This window comes from Macrotis lagotis, chromosome 7 (genome assembly GCF_037893015.1).
Source record: "Macrotis lagotis isolate mMagLag1 chromosome 7, bilby.v1.9.chrom.fasta, whole genome shotgun sequence".
In the NCBI taxonomy this organism is placed as follows: Eukaryota; Metazoa; Chordata; class Mammalia; order Peramelemorphia; family Peramelidae; genus Macrotis; species Macrotis lagotis.
The window spans coordinates 120,184,851-120,199,695 of record NC_133664.1 but is presented as its reverse complement, the minus strand read 5'-3'; the positions used below and the strand labels follow the sequence as shown (position 1 = coordinate 120,199,695).

The 14,845-nt window shown below is 38.4% G+C and overlaps 1 protein-coding gene across 1 annotated transcript in view; it reads left to right on the top strand.

The window, feature by feature from the left end:
• Positions 1–1,222: 1,222 nt before the first annotated feature.
• Positions 1,223–14,845, top strand: part of LOC141493807 (carboxypeptidase A4-like) — a 43,310-nt gene continuing 29,687 nt past the window's right edge. The window contains exons 1-4 of the mRNA XM_074195130.1: positions 1,223–1,298; positions 4,905–4,986; positions 13,662–13,796; positions 14,510–14,608. Of these exons, the coding sequence (XP_074051231.1) occupies positions 1,234–1,298; positions 4,905–4,986; positions 13,662–13,796; positions 14,510–14,608 (381 nt within the window). The 5' untranslated portion in view covers positions 1,223–1,233. The remainder of the gene's footprint in view (positions 1,299–4,904; positions 4,987–13,661; positions 13,797–14,509; positions 14,609–14,845) is intronic.

The window sequence follows — 14,845 nt, the reverse complement described above, 5'->3', positions numbered from 1 at the left end:
AAGAGATAGATGTTATTGTTATCCCTGTTTTACAGTTGACGACACAGACAGACAGGTTAAATGACTTATCCAGGCCCAGCCAGCTGAGGTGTTTAAGGTCAGCTTTTTAAGTACCTGAGGCAAGATTTCAATTCAGGACTTCCTGACTCTAGGGCCAACACATTATGTGTCTAGCTAACTAGATGGGTAGGAGGTCAGGTTATGAAGGAAAAAAAAACTCTGGACAGGAAGTCAGGAAAACTAACTTGGAGTCTTAACTTGGCCATTTACTTTCTCAGTGACTTTGATCAAATTTCACTCCCTTCCCAGAGTAATGTTTTTAAATGCATAAAATAAAATACAATTATCCTGAAATACAATGATCAAAATAGTGAAAAGAAAAAACTAATTCAAGAATTCGAGGTTTAGCAAACCTGTTCTAAGGAGTTATGATATGTAAAATGGGAAAAATAGCTCTATCTTCAGGCAGCTAGGTGGTATAGTGGATAGAATGCCAGATTGGGTAAAGTCAATTAACCCTGTTTTTCTCGGTTTCCTCATCTGTAAAATGAGGGCACACCATTCCATTATCTCTGCCAAGAAAACCCTATAGGGGGTCACAAAGAATCAGACACAACTGAAAAAACAACTGAACAATAACAACAACAACAACAACACGAAGACAAACAGAAATAGAGAAGGAAATGGCAAACCGCTCCAGGGTCTCTACAAAGAAAAGCTCTAATAGGGTCACAAAGGGTGTTCCTGACTGAAATGACTGAAGGAGAACAACAGCATCTTTCTTTTAGGGTTGTTGTGAGGATAAGAAGAAATCTTTGTAAAGACTTTTATAAAGCTTAAGGTGCCACATAAATGCTAGCTGTTATTGTTGTTAGGAACATTCTCAGTGTTGTCCTTCTGATCATTATAAACCCCAGGGAAGGAAAAGTTCCTCAGATATGAAGCAGTGAACTAAGCACCTTGCCTAAAAACCCAGGGAGGAGCAGGGCTCCTTTGGGTCAGCCTTTCAGAGCCTGTGGAGCCAGTTCTTGACTTGTCAATCAAGTACCTTGTCCTTTATCACCCCAAAGGAATGGAGATACATAGACAGAGATAGGAACAGGACCATACTGTTATTGTAAAGGCCACAAAAGGGTGTGGGAATTACATTCACATTTTTGGGAGCCTGAGTCTGCCTCTGACTCCTTATAAATACAGACTGCCTCAGACAATACATGACCAATCCTCCTGGACATGAGGTGGCTACTTTTCTTCGGGGCCCTTATAGGGTCTATCTATTGCAAGGAAATATTTAATGGGTAAGTTCCCTTTGGTGCTTATTTTTCTGGTTATACCTGAAATATGGGAATTCAAGTTAATCTCTTTGTATTTGTGTGTGTGTGTGTGTGTGTGTGTGTGTGTGTGTGTGTGTGTGTGTGTGTGCACATGCCTCTCTGTCTCTTCTTTGGTCTGTTTCTGCCTGTCTTCTATTTTATAAATTTCAGCCATTTTCTACTTTCTGTACAAGTTCATTATTAATCATATTAATTAATAATTATAATATATTATAGCAACCTGCATTCTTGAAGGCTATCCAGAATTTGAGATCTGGTGGATTCTAAGGGATTTTGAATGTATATGTACGGATGGCAGACTGTGTGTCTGTTATCAAAGTACTCACTGGCTTATATGAGGTGTGAAAGACTCATTAAAGGAGATTGGCTACTAGGTGGTGAATTATCTTGGCCACGGCTCATAAAATCAACTCCGTAGCCAACTGGTTGTAGAGGTGGGAATGTGCTTGCGTCTGTGTGTGTGTGTGTGTGTGTGTGTGTGTGTGTGTGTGTGTGTGTGTGTTGGGGTCATAATCTGTGTCAGTGCCTCACTTTTTTCTTTTTTTTCTCATTGACTAATGTGAAATTTGCAGAGTAAGGGAGGTTATCTATAGAGTGCCCTAAAGTGTAGCTCAGTTTGACTTTGGGGATACCTTCTTTAATAATAATTTATATTGTGCTTTAAAATTTGCAAAGCACCTTAATTTTTATTTCATTTATATATAAGTCTCTATGTTCATGCTTGTATATTTAATACTCTCTCCAAAAGTAAAGTCATTAGCATTTGAAGAGGGTCTGAAACTTAGGAAGTCTGAGATGGAGAAAGTACTTCAAAAGTCCTAAAAAAGCCCTATGTGTCTAATGTTTGTAGAGGAGAAGCTATAACAGCTGATGGGTGTGGGTGTGGAGAAGCTTCAGGGTTGTTTATTATAAGTGAAGTTCAGATGCCTATTGTGACATTAACCCCTGTTCACACCTATTTCCCCTGCTGCAAAATGGTTTATTGGGATTGGGATTGTCAACTTTAATCATTTTGGGCTAAAAATGAAATAACAAATAGTTAGATTATGGGAAGTTTTATTCTCTAAGATTTACCAAAAAACCTATAGGTGGAAGACATCTTTAAAGATGTCAACCCTGATACAAAGTTTTTGAGGCATTTTTAGGGACAAAGAGCCATAAACTGAGTTAGGCCCAATGAGATTCCACATAAATGACATAGTTATTATACATTATGGTCCTCTCATAAGTTATAATATTTGCTTTAAAATTCCTAATGATAAGAATCCCACTTAGGTTGGTGAGGAAGTGTTTACAACAAACATAGAATTTTTCTCTCCTCATCCAAAATGTCTTATCTTGTGATTTATTGACACAGATAAAGGAATTTATTGGTAGTTTTGACACAGGGCCAGTCAATATTGAAATAGAGAAGAGCATGCCTTGACATGGCAGATTGACATTTTTTACACACAGAGACAACAATTAAGGTTTTATAAACCTTAATTAGAGCTGAGAAACCAGTTTTTTATTTATTGACTCTTAACAACAACTCTTACTATGTGCCAAGTGGTTATTATCTTATTGGAGTTATCCCCATTTTGTAGATGAGGGCATTGAAGTTATACTCAAATACCTCCTCCTTCAAGAAGAACTCTCATAACTAGTTAGATTGTCACCATCTTGATTCACTCAGGTCAGTGTCTGACTTATGTATACTTACATTGCAGCTATTTGATCACAGGTCTCTAGATTATGAGTTCTTTGAGAATATGCACTATACTGGTTTTCAATATTTTATGTCCAACATCCAACAGAGAACCATGTGCCTATTCAGTCTTTAATAAACAATTATTAACTTGAATTACTTATAGATGTGGTTCTTTACCCAGAGGCATAAAAGGCAGAGGACTAGGCTTTGAATCGGGAATTGACTTACCCAAGGTCATAGAGCAGGTTGTTGGTTGGTTCTTGTCCTTTGTAGTCAAAGAAGACATCCTATGTGAAAGACAAGTTACAGTATATCCAACTGTGACTAATCAGACCAATACAAGCTTGGAATGCTCTACTACAAATAGTACATAGTCTTCCAACTTAAAGTTCAATAATCTATCCATTCCACCATCCTATGTCAGTGACCTAGGTCAGATGGAACTAGTTTTAGTTTTCTGGCAGGTGACATTCACGTAATTATGACTGACAAGTTATGAAACAACCTTGCATCATTTGGGAAAGAGGGTTAGTTTTAGAGTCAGAAAGATTTGGCCTCAAATCCCACATCTGACCCTGATAATAACCCTCTGAGCTTGTTTACTTCCTTGTAAAATGGAAGAAACCAAGGGGAATAAACAATTATTGAGCACCTACTATATATATATATATATATATGTATATACATATATATACACATATATATATATATATATATATATTAGTACTATGCTAACTTCTTTACAAATATTATCTCACTTGTTGGAGATAATAACATATTATAGTACTTTCCTCATGGTGTGGTTATGAATCTTAAACAAGCTAAAAAGTAAAAGTACTGAATACATCTCAAAGTGCAATATAAATGCTGGGTGTTCATCCTTATCCTCAAAGATCTGTAGGGGACATAGAAGGTGTAAACTTCTAAAGGAAGGAAACAACTTTTGAATTTCTTTCCTTTATGCTTTGAACAGCAAGCACAGTGTAACAATCTCTTATTCAGTATTTGTTGAATGAACTTGAGGTTGTTTTATTCCCTTGATGATTTTTTTAATATTTATGCCCAAACTCTTCCTCTTTGATGAAAGCCATTTCTATTCTCTTGCCTTTAGTAGCTGTTCCCCATGACTGGAATGCTTTTCACCCTCATTTCTACCTCTTATCTTCCTGAGTTTTCTGCAAGACTCATTTCTAATCTCTACTTCCCCCTGGAAACTTCCTCTTTTGGAGCACTTTTCATCTACTTTGTATATATATATGTATGTATATATATATATATATATATATATAATATATTTGTTGTTTAGTTGTTTCAGTTGTGTCTACCTCTTAATGATCCCATTTGAGGTTTTCTTGGCAAAGATGCTGGAGAGGTTTGCCATTTCCTTTTCTAACCTATTTTACAAATGAGAAAACTGACGCAAACATGGATAAGTGATTTACTCAGGGTTACACAGCTAGAAAGTGTCTTAGGTTAGATTTGAACTCAGGAAGAGGAAGCCCAGCACTTAACCCACTGCCCTGTCTTATATCTATTAAGTTGCTTATATATTGTCTCCCCTATTAAAATGTGGTTTCCTTGAAGGCAGGGTTTATATTTTTGCTTTTCTTTGTATCTTCATGGCTAAGCACAGTGCCTAGCATAGAGCAGATGCTTCATAAATACTTATTGATTGACTGACTGGTAAGAAGGAGAAAAAAATCACTCAGTCATGAGGCTGTGGATAATTTCAGAGTGTTTAATAAATGAACATTGACTATCTGACTGAGATTCATTTATGTGAAATTCATCCAGAACCCAGGAATTTTGGCTCTGGTTTGTCATACATGTCAAAAACATGCAATATCATGATTTGTTTGTCTGCTTTTTTTTGTTTTTAGGCATCAGGTTTTTCAAATTAAAGCCCAAGATGAAAATCAGATTAACAAATTGAAAGACTTGGTCAATATGGAGAACTTCAAGGTATCTCATTTCCTTTCCTTTTGGGCATCTTCTGACATTGGGGAATATCTTTCAACAATATTATTATCATCTTTGATAAGCATAATCCTAGGTTCAGCCACAGTATTTGAGACAAACATAGTGGTGGAGGGGGCAACAATGATAATGGTTGATATTAGTATACTTTGATGTTGATAAAGTAGTTTGTACAAGTTGTATCATTTCTTCACACTATCCCTGCGAACTAAGTTTGGAGGAATTATTTCCAAGATCATACAGCTAATAAAGGTCAGAAGCTAGAGATTTCTCCCTCATTCAGCATTCTTAGAATTGAAAAGAAGAAAAGAAAAGGTGGTACAGAGCACTTGGAATTAGGAAAACTCCTCTTCCTGGGTTCAAGTCTGACCTTAGACACTTATTAGTTGTGTGATCCTGGGCAAGTCACTTCACCCTGTTTCATATGTAAAATGAGCTGGAGCAGGAAATGAGAAGCTACTCCAGTATCTTTATCGAGAAAAACTTCAAAACTCAATGGAACAATAGCAAAATCAATTTAGTATTACCACCTTAGAAACTGGGAGAAAAGAATTCCCCATTTCTTGCAATGACTGTAGACATTGGTTTACTGACATTTCTGATATGCTTCTCTTCCCTCCAAATTGTGTAGGGAAGAACTGTCTTGACAGAAATGTGAAATGAGTGGGGCTTCATTTTTTTTTCAGAGCTATTGTACCCCATTCATAGTTTTATACCATTACATGCCCATCCTGGCCCCAGTTTCTGTAGTTCACCATTCATATGTTGGACAAAATCAGTCCTTTAATCTATAACATTTTCATTAGCCAGGCTATCTCTCACACATATTATCTTAGTACTATTCTATTCCCTTTAGGACCTAGGTATTTTCTTCCCTTTATTATAATGTAAACTCAGGAGGATCGGGTCTATCTTGTTTGCTTTTAGATATCCCTAACTCTTTTTTTTTTTTAAGATTTTATTTTGAGTTTTACAATTTTTCCCCCAATCTTACTTCCCTCCCCCGCCACAGAAGGCAATTTGTCAGTCTACATTGTTTCCATGGTATACATTGATCCAAATTGAATGTGATGAGAGAGAAATCATATCCCCAAGGAAGAAACATAAAGTATAAGAGGTAGCAAGATCAGACAACAAGATATCAATTTTTTTTTTTTTGTAAATTAAAGGTAATAGTCCTTGGTCTTTGTTCAAACTCCACAGTTCTTTCTCTGGATACAGATGGTATTCTTCATTGCAGAGAGCCCCAAATTGTCCCTGATTGTTGCACTGATGGAATGAGTGTGTCCATCAAGGTTGATCATCACCCCCATGTTACTGTTAGGGTATACAGTGTTTTTCTGGTTCTGCTCCTCTCGGTCAGCATCAGTTCATGTAAATCCCTCCAGGCTTCCCCAAATTCCCATCCCTCCTGGTTTCCAATAGAACAATAGTGTTCCATGACATATATATGGACTGCTGTGAATATTTTTGTACAAGTGATGTTTTTTACCCTTTGTCATCATCTCTTCAGGGTATAGACCCAGTAGTGGTATTGCTGAATCAAAGGGTAGGCAAATTTTTGTTGCCCTTTGGGCCTAGTTCCAAATTTCTCTCCAGAAAGATTAGATGAGTTCACAGCTCCACCAACAGTGTAATAGTGTCCCAGATTCCCCACAATCCTTCCAACAATGATCATTATCCTTTCTGGTCATATTGGCCAGTCTGAGATGTGTGAGGTGGTACCTCAGAGAAGCTTTAATTTGCATTTCTCTAATAAGTAATGATTTAGAGCAATTTTTCATATGACTATGGATCACTTTGATTTCCTCATCTGTAAATTGCCTTTGCATATCCTTTGACCATTTGTCAATTGGGGAATGGCTTTTTTTTTTTTAATTTGACTCAGTTCTCTGTATATTTTAGAAATGAGTCCTTTGTCAGAAACATTAGTTGTAAAGATTGTTTCTCAGTTTACTACATTTCTTTTGATCTTGGTTACAGTGGTTTTTGTCTGTGCAAAAGCTTTTTAATTTAATGTAATCGAAATCATCTAGTTTGTTTTTAGTGATGTTCTCCATCTCTTCCTTGGTCATAAACTGCTTCCCTTTCCACAGATCTGACAGGTAGACTAGTCCTTGATCTTCTAGTTTGCTTATAGTATTTTTTTTATGTCTAAATCCTATTAGATATCCCTAACTCTTAGCATAGTGCCTAGAGCATAGTAAGCTCTTAAAAATGTTCTTTTTCTATTTATCTACTCTGTACTTTCTCTGTGTCTCTCTCCTCTCCCTCTTTCTTTGTTTAATTGTTTAGTCAGTCTGACTCTTCATGACCCCATCTGAAGTTTTCTTGGCAAAGAGTGAAATGGTTTGCCATTTCCTTCTCCTGCTCATTTTATAGATGAAGAAACTGAGGCAAACAGGGGGGAGAAGTTGACCTTCCCAGGGTCATTCAGCTAGTAAATCTCTGTGCTAGAATTGAACTCAAGAAGAAGAGTCTTATTGACTCTAGGCCTGGCACTCTGTCCATAGATAGTTGCCCTCCTTCTTTCTTACTCCTTCCCTTATTCATTAATATGACAGACTTCTGTCACACTACTGTGGAAACTTAGCAATTTCCCCTTTGATGACCAAAATGTCAACCAACCAATCTGATAAACTATTTCTAACTCTCATGCTAATAGTAAGCTCCTTGAGGGCACAGGTTGTCTTTTGCTTCTTTCTGTATCTCCAGTACTTATCCCACAGCAGGCATGTAATTAGTAATGTTAATACACATTTACTCATTGATTGGTTAATGAGAGAGAACTTGAAGAACACTCTTATGAATGTAATACATCTGCTTCTGTCACCAGTGACAATTTTAGGTTATGGTGAAGCAGGGGAACTGGACACAGAGAAATGTTATAACCCTTTTATATTGGAAATAAATTTTGTAATTTTTTTGTATTGAAGTGTTCTTGATTCTGTATTGACTTTTGTAAACCCCAACTAGCAGTAATCTATGTCTAAACCATTCTGGACTTAAAAATAGGAGGGACATGTGTGTGACCTGGATCACACACACACAGAAAATTGTTACTCTTGCACAATTCCTGACAAACCATATACAGTTCCCACCTTTGGAGTATGCACAGTACTTTACCACTCCTACACCAGGTGTTAGCCATGCCTTGAACCCTCCAGTTTCATCCACCACAGAAGTATATTTAAAGAAGGTTGAGCCAGCTATTGCCCAGTTTCTCCTTCCTTTCTCTAGGACGGGGGCAGCTAGGTGATGTAGTGGATAGAGCACTGGCCCTGGAGTCAGGAGGACCTGAGTTCAAATCTGACCTAGCTGTGTGGCCTTGGGCAAGTCACTTAACCCCACTGTCTTGCAAAAAAAAATAAAAGGTAGACACCTTTCTCTAGGAGGACCTACTGAATTTTATCTTCTTAAAAACTCATTCTTTAACTTAACTTGTGCCTATCTTCTTTACTATTCTCCTCCTGCTAACTCTCTTTGCTTCACTTGACTATCTTTTATCTTCTAAACTATTCTCTCCCAGGTAGCTCTTCCTTGCTTAATTTAACTACCTTCTTTCTTAGTTTGTAACTGTCTCTTTTTTGTTTAACCTTAATATCTTCTTAGAAACTTACCTTCTTTTACCTCAATAAAGAACCAAAATATGATTTCCACAAGACTACTCTCCCTTATTAGAAATCAGTGGTTTCCTGCCTTCACTTTAGCCCTTCTTTCCCTTAGCTTCGGCTAATTGACCTGTCCTTTAAGTTTATATTTCCCTTTAGCTGACAGCAATACTAAAAGTCACTTGCTTCTTCTCTAAAGAACCTAGCTTTGTGACCTTTTTGTAGTGGCTAGTGAACTTTTTGTAGTAACTTGTAAACCTTTGTGCAACCTGTGAATTAAAGTCTAAGTCTTTCTTACCTCCCTGAGTTAGAGTTTGATGATTTTGTCACCCAAAATGAACCACAGCCCTCTCTCTCAGATTTCCCCACCCCAGTTGCTTTGGCAAAAAATGGGAGTGGGTACTTTGTGAGAAGCAAGTCTTTATACCCTTCAGATCACACCATTGCAATCCAATTCAACACATATTTATTAAGTATCTAGTATGTGCTGGGAATACAGAGAAAGACAAAAAAGTCTACCCTCAATGGGAAAATTTCAATAGAGAAGACAACAAGGAAATTAATAAATATGTTAGGGTATCTTGGATGCACAGCAGATAGACTGCTGGACCAAGGGAGGTTCATCTTCCAGAATTCAAACCTGACCTCAAACATTTTCTAACTATATGACCCCGAGCAAGTCTCTTAATCCTTTTTTGCCTCAGTTTACTCATCTGAATTTAATAACAACAATATTTGATCCTAGTGTTGGAGATGCTTTAGAGAAATCTTTTGTCTAGCCTTTCCTGTAATATTAAGGAACTATTATCTGTGTTTGTCTGATATTTTCTGTGGACCTTTGATTCCCTCCCCATTATTCAGTTTAACCCTGTTCTCAAATGTAAAATCACTAAGATGATAGAAAGCAACTTCAGCCCCTTTCCACTACTCCCTCCTCCACCTGTCTGACTCTTAGCCTTACAAGATGTATGCCTGTAGTACAGTTGGGTCGACCCTTGACCCCCTTCCCCTGGACTCTTCTCTGCACAAAAGGTGGACTAGGCCCTCTATAAAAATTTGACCTATTCCCTTCTCCATGCTGGATCTATGACATCTAAAACCAGTCACCATTTCATGGCTATCCCCCCCCCCCCCACCTTTCTTAACTGTCTTTATTGTTCTTCCCAGTCCAGCTTGTAGATGCTTTTTCTTTGCTTAAACTATCTTATTAAAAATTCATTTCCTTTACTTTCTAAAAAACAGAATTAATATTAATATGAAATTGAATGTTGCATAAGTGTAATGACTAATAATGATGATGATGGTTGACTTTTATTTAGTAAATAAATATAGATCTGTGAAATTCTTTTATTTATTTATTTACACATTACTAAAATAGTCTTATTGTATAAGTAAACACCCCCCTTCCCCCACAAAAATAGAAAAACCTTGCAAAACATAAAGTGACAGGGGGGCAGCTAGGTGGCACAGTGGGTAGAGCACCAGCCTTGGAGTCAGGAGGATCTGAGTTCAAATTCAGCCTCAGACAATTAATAATTACTTAACTGTGTGACCTTGGGCAAGTCACTTAACTCCATTGCCTTGCAAAAACAAAAACAAAAAAAAATGAAGTGAGGGGGGAAAAAGAAAAAAAAATTGTACTTAAGTCTGTGTATGGGTTCCATTAGCTCTTTCTCTATCTAGGATGGATTGCATTTTTAGTCATAAGTCCATCAGAGAAGTTGCTTTCATATTTTTTCCCTCAATTGCTATTACTAATTGTTTTTCCCTCCATCCATTCCTCTCCACTGCCATTTATTCTATTCTCTCTCTCCTTTCACATTGTCCCTTCTCAAAAGCATGTTATGGGACAGCTAAGTGGTGCAGAGGACAGAGCACTGGCCCTGGGGACAGGAGGAGCCAAGCCTAAGTCCTGCCCCAGACATCCAAAAACCACCCAGCCTCATGGTCCCAGGCAGGGCACCCAACCCCACAACCTTGCAAAAAAACAAAAAAAAAGTGTGTTGTATCTCACTACCCTCTCCCACATGATCTTTCCTCTCCTCTATCATTTATTACCTCCCTCCTCTCCCCCGTCCCCTTTCTCCCATTCCTTTCCTCTCCTTTTTCCTCTAGGGTAAGATAGATTTCTATACCTTATTAAGTGGGTATGTAGTTTCCTCTCTGAGCCATTTCTGATGAAATTTCCCCTCTTCCACTCCATTGAAAAAGCTTTTTCTTGAGTCTTTTATGTGAAATATCCTAACCCATTCTCCCTTTCCTTTTCCCCACTACATTCCTTTTTCACCCAATTATTCTATCTTTATAATATATTATTCTTTTGTATTCAGCTCTCTCCTGTGCCTTGTCTACATATGCTCCTTTTAACTGTTCCATTGAGATGATTTATATGGGTTATCAGTATCATCTTCCCATGCAGAATACAAACAATTCAACATTATTAAATCCCTCATAATTTGCTTTTTCTGTCCATCCTCTCTGTGTTTCACCTGAGTCCTTTACTTGGAGATCAAACTTTCTGTTTAGTTCTGGTCATTTCAACAAGAAAGTTTGAAAGTCCCCTATTTCAATGAATGTCCTTCTTTTCCGCTGGAAGAGGATGTTTTGTTGGGTAGTTGATTCTCAGTTGTAATCTAAGCTCTTTTGTTTTCTGGAATATCATATTCCAAACCCTATGAGCCCTTATGTTGATGCTGCAAAATCCTGTGTAATCCTACCTGTAACTTCATGATATTTGAATTGTTTCTTTCTGGCTGCTTGTAACATTTTTCTCTTTTACTTGGGAGGTCTGGAATTTGGCAATAACATCTCCTGGGAGGAGATCGGTAGATTCCCTCAATTTCTATTTTACCCTCTGCTTCTAGGAAATCAGGGTAATTTTTCTATAGAAATTTTTTTTTGGTTTTTTAGTTTTTGCAAGATAATGGGGTTAAGTGGCTTGCCCAAGGCCACACAGCTAGGTAATTATTAAGTGTCTAAGACTGGATTTGAACCCAGGTACTCCTGACTTCAAGGCCAGTGCTTTATCCACTACGCCACCTAGCCGCCCCAATTGTTTACATTTTCTTCTAGTTTTTCATTCTTTTGGCTTTATTTTATTGTTTCTTTTTTGGGGGGGTTGGAAGGCAGTGAGGTTAAGTGACATGCTCATGGTCACACAGCTAGGTAATTTTTTTTAAGTGTCTGAGGTCAGATTTGAACTCAGGTCCTCCTGACTTAAGGGTTGGTAATCTATCCACTATGCCACCTAGGTGCCCCTCTTTTATTGTTTCTTGATTCCTCACAAGTCATCAGCTTCCTTTAACTCCATTTTACATTTGAAGGAGTTATTTTCTCTAGAGAGCTTTCTTATCTCCTTTTCCAAGCTTTTTTCCATTTGACCTAAACTGGTTTTTAATATGTTATTTTCTTTGGTATTTTTGGTATCTCCTCCACCAAGCTGCTAGTCTTCATGATTTTCCTGCATTGTTCTCATTTCTCTTCCCAATTTTTCTTCTACCTCCCTTCCTTCATTTTCAAAACCTTTTTTGAGCTCTTCCATAGCTTGAACCCAATTCCTATTTTTTCTTGGAGGCTTTGGATACAGAAGCTTGGACTTTGTCATCTTCTGAGTGTGTGTTTTGATCCTCTATGAGATCAAAGTAATTATGTGTGGTCAAGTTCTTTTTTTTTTCCTGTTTACTCATTTCCTCAGCTTATGACCTGGTTTTGAGATGTTTCCCAAGATTTTGCGTGTTATTGGGACACCGCTGCAAAGACCTCAATTTCTTCAATATCTTATAAAAGGCTCTGACTGTTCTCCTGGCCTGTGCTCTAGTTTGTGGATGACCACAAGCCCTCCCCTCTGCCCTGGAGCTATGAGGAGGGTCCCTGCTCTGTGGCAATGGGGGGTTCTAGACTGTGATCAGGGTCTGAATATGAACAAAGCACCAGAGTCCAGTCCCAGGAAGAGGAGAGACCTCAAAAGTGTCCCCATACCCCCCTTACCATCTGTAGAATGAGTACTCTGGAAACAGCTGCCAGGCGGCTCCCTGCTGGGTGGTTCCACAGGCCTGCTTCTGTTTCCTGGGGAGGGGCTGCACTGAAGGCCATGGCCTCACTGAGGGTCATGCTGACCTGGGCTCCGTGCTCATTCCGGCAGAGACTTCCTGCTGATCTTCCAAGTTGTGCTTGGTGTTTCCTGGGTTGGAAGTTCTGGATACCACTTCCACTGACATGAGCCCAGATGCCTCCCAGGCTGTTCCTGGAAGGCTGGTGCTTCATTTGTTTGGCACAGAGTGACCCTGGCTATGTTGCCTGCCCTTCCAACTTGGGTGCACAGAGCCTTTCCACAGATCTTTCAGGTTTCCTTGGGCTGGGAAATTGCTTCACTGGGTCTTTCTGTGGGATTTCTGCCTCTCCAAAATTTAGTTAGAGTCATGATTTTAAGACCTTTGGAGTTTCTTGGAAGTGAGCCTCTGGGTTACACTGCCATCTTGGTTCTACCCCCTTTACCTTTTTAAAGAACGTAGCCTGTGAACTTTTTAATAGTAACTTGTGAACTTTTTGTAATCTGTGCATTAAAATTTATGCCTTTTCTTACTCTGGTGAGTCAGAGAGCCTGGTGATTTCATCACCCAAAATGAACCCACGTTGATCCTTAAGGTTTCTTTCCTTGAGTCTATTTTCCCATCACTAGCATTAATGAAGAGTCAGTAGAGGTCATTGAATAGGGGAGTGTCATGGTCAGACCTATATTTTAAGAAAATTGCTTTGGTAACTTGAATGGAATATGAATTGGTTGGGATGAGATGAGACAGGGAGCTCAGTTAGGAAGCTATTGTAATAGTTCTAGTGAAAGGTAATAAAGGTCTGAACTGGGGTGAGTTACTATAGGACAGTCACTGCTGTTAAATGTTTCTCCAGTTCCTTTCCATGTTCTCTGGATCTCTTTTTGGGTATAGGCTCCTGGAGACTTCCCTGTCTCATGAATGCTGTAATTTCTAGAGAAATGTGATTGTTGTTTGCTTTACTTGGCTTGCTCTCTTATTTTCTTTTGCTTTTCTTTAGCTCAATTTTTGGAAACTACCTGCCACCCCTCAGCGTACTGTGGATATCTTGATTCCATCAACTAGTTTGAAACCTGTCAGATCCTTTCTGGAATCCCATGGTTTAGAATACTCAGTCTCCATTGAAGACCTGCAGGTGAGTAAAAAAAAAACACCCTTTGAGGTTCATTCTTCCAGAATGTGGACCTTATGCAAATTGACCTTGATTATGGAAGAAATGTTACGGGGCTGAAATACTTTCTTTTCAGGGGCCTGGATGCCATGACTATATTACCCATTCAACTCAGCCACTAACCTCATAATTTGGCTCTAGTGGTACCTTAGTGGTACCTTACTGGAATTCTCCCATCTACTTAGGTGGACCACTGATGAATTTGTGTTCTGACTAGGGGCCATTTGATAAAACAGGCAGTTATCACCTTATTAAATAACTTTCAGTGGTAATTAACTGTAATTAACTTTTGAGGTTTGGGTGACTATGAGATTTTATTCATTTCTGAATGTTTTCTCAAAGGACCTAGTTTAGATGTTCTAGATGCCAGATACCAGGCCACTTAACAAGACATTATAGTATAATTAACCTGTATAAATATTGTTTTCTGGAAGTATGACTAGGAGAGCAGAGATGAACTGGGTAGGGGAGGGGAGGGTAACGTGGGGGAGGAGAGGGAGAAGGAAGATTTTTTTTAGATTCTAAGAAATGTGACCGTTTTAAAAAGCCCCTATTGACACTTTTCTTGTTAATTATCAGGATAGCTGAAATTTTGATTTCAGTATCCTCCAGTACTCTCCCACAGTGGGAATATATCCTATGGGTAATCCTTATCATCCTTCCATTGTCTTTTTTAGGCTCTCTTTGATGAAGAAATAAAAGAAATGACATACAATAGAGGAAAAGAACGGAGTAATGGTAACTTCAACTATGGGGCTTATCACAGTTTGGAAGAGGTAAAAATTTCAGAGCAAATTCAGATTAGAGGCTTCTTGGGTTGAATGAAGCATTACTCTGCAGCATTATTTTTTGGGGGGGGCTTTTTTTTTTTGCTGGGCAATTAAGTGACTAGCCCGGGATCAAACAGGTAGGTAATTACTAAATGTCTGAGACTGCATTTGATATCAGGTCCTTCTAACTCCACATGCTCTATCCACTGCACCACCTGGCTACCCCACTCAGCATGCAGCATT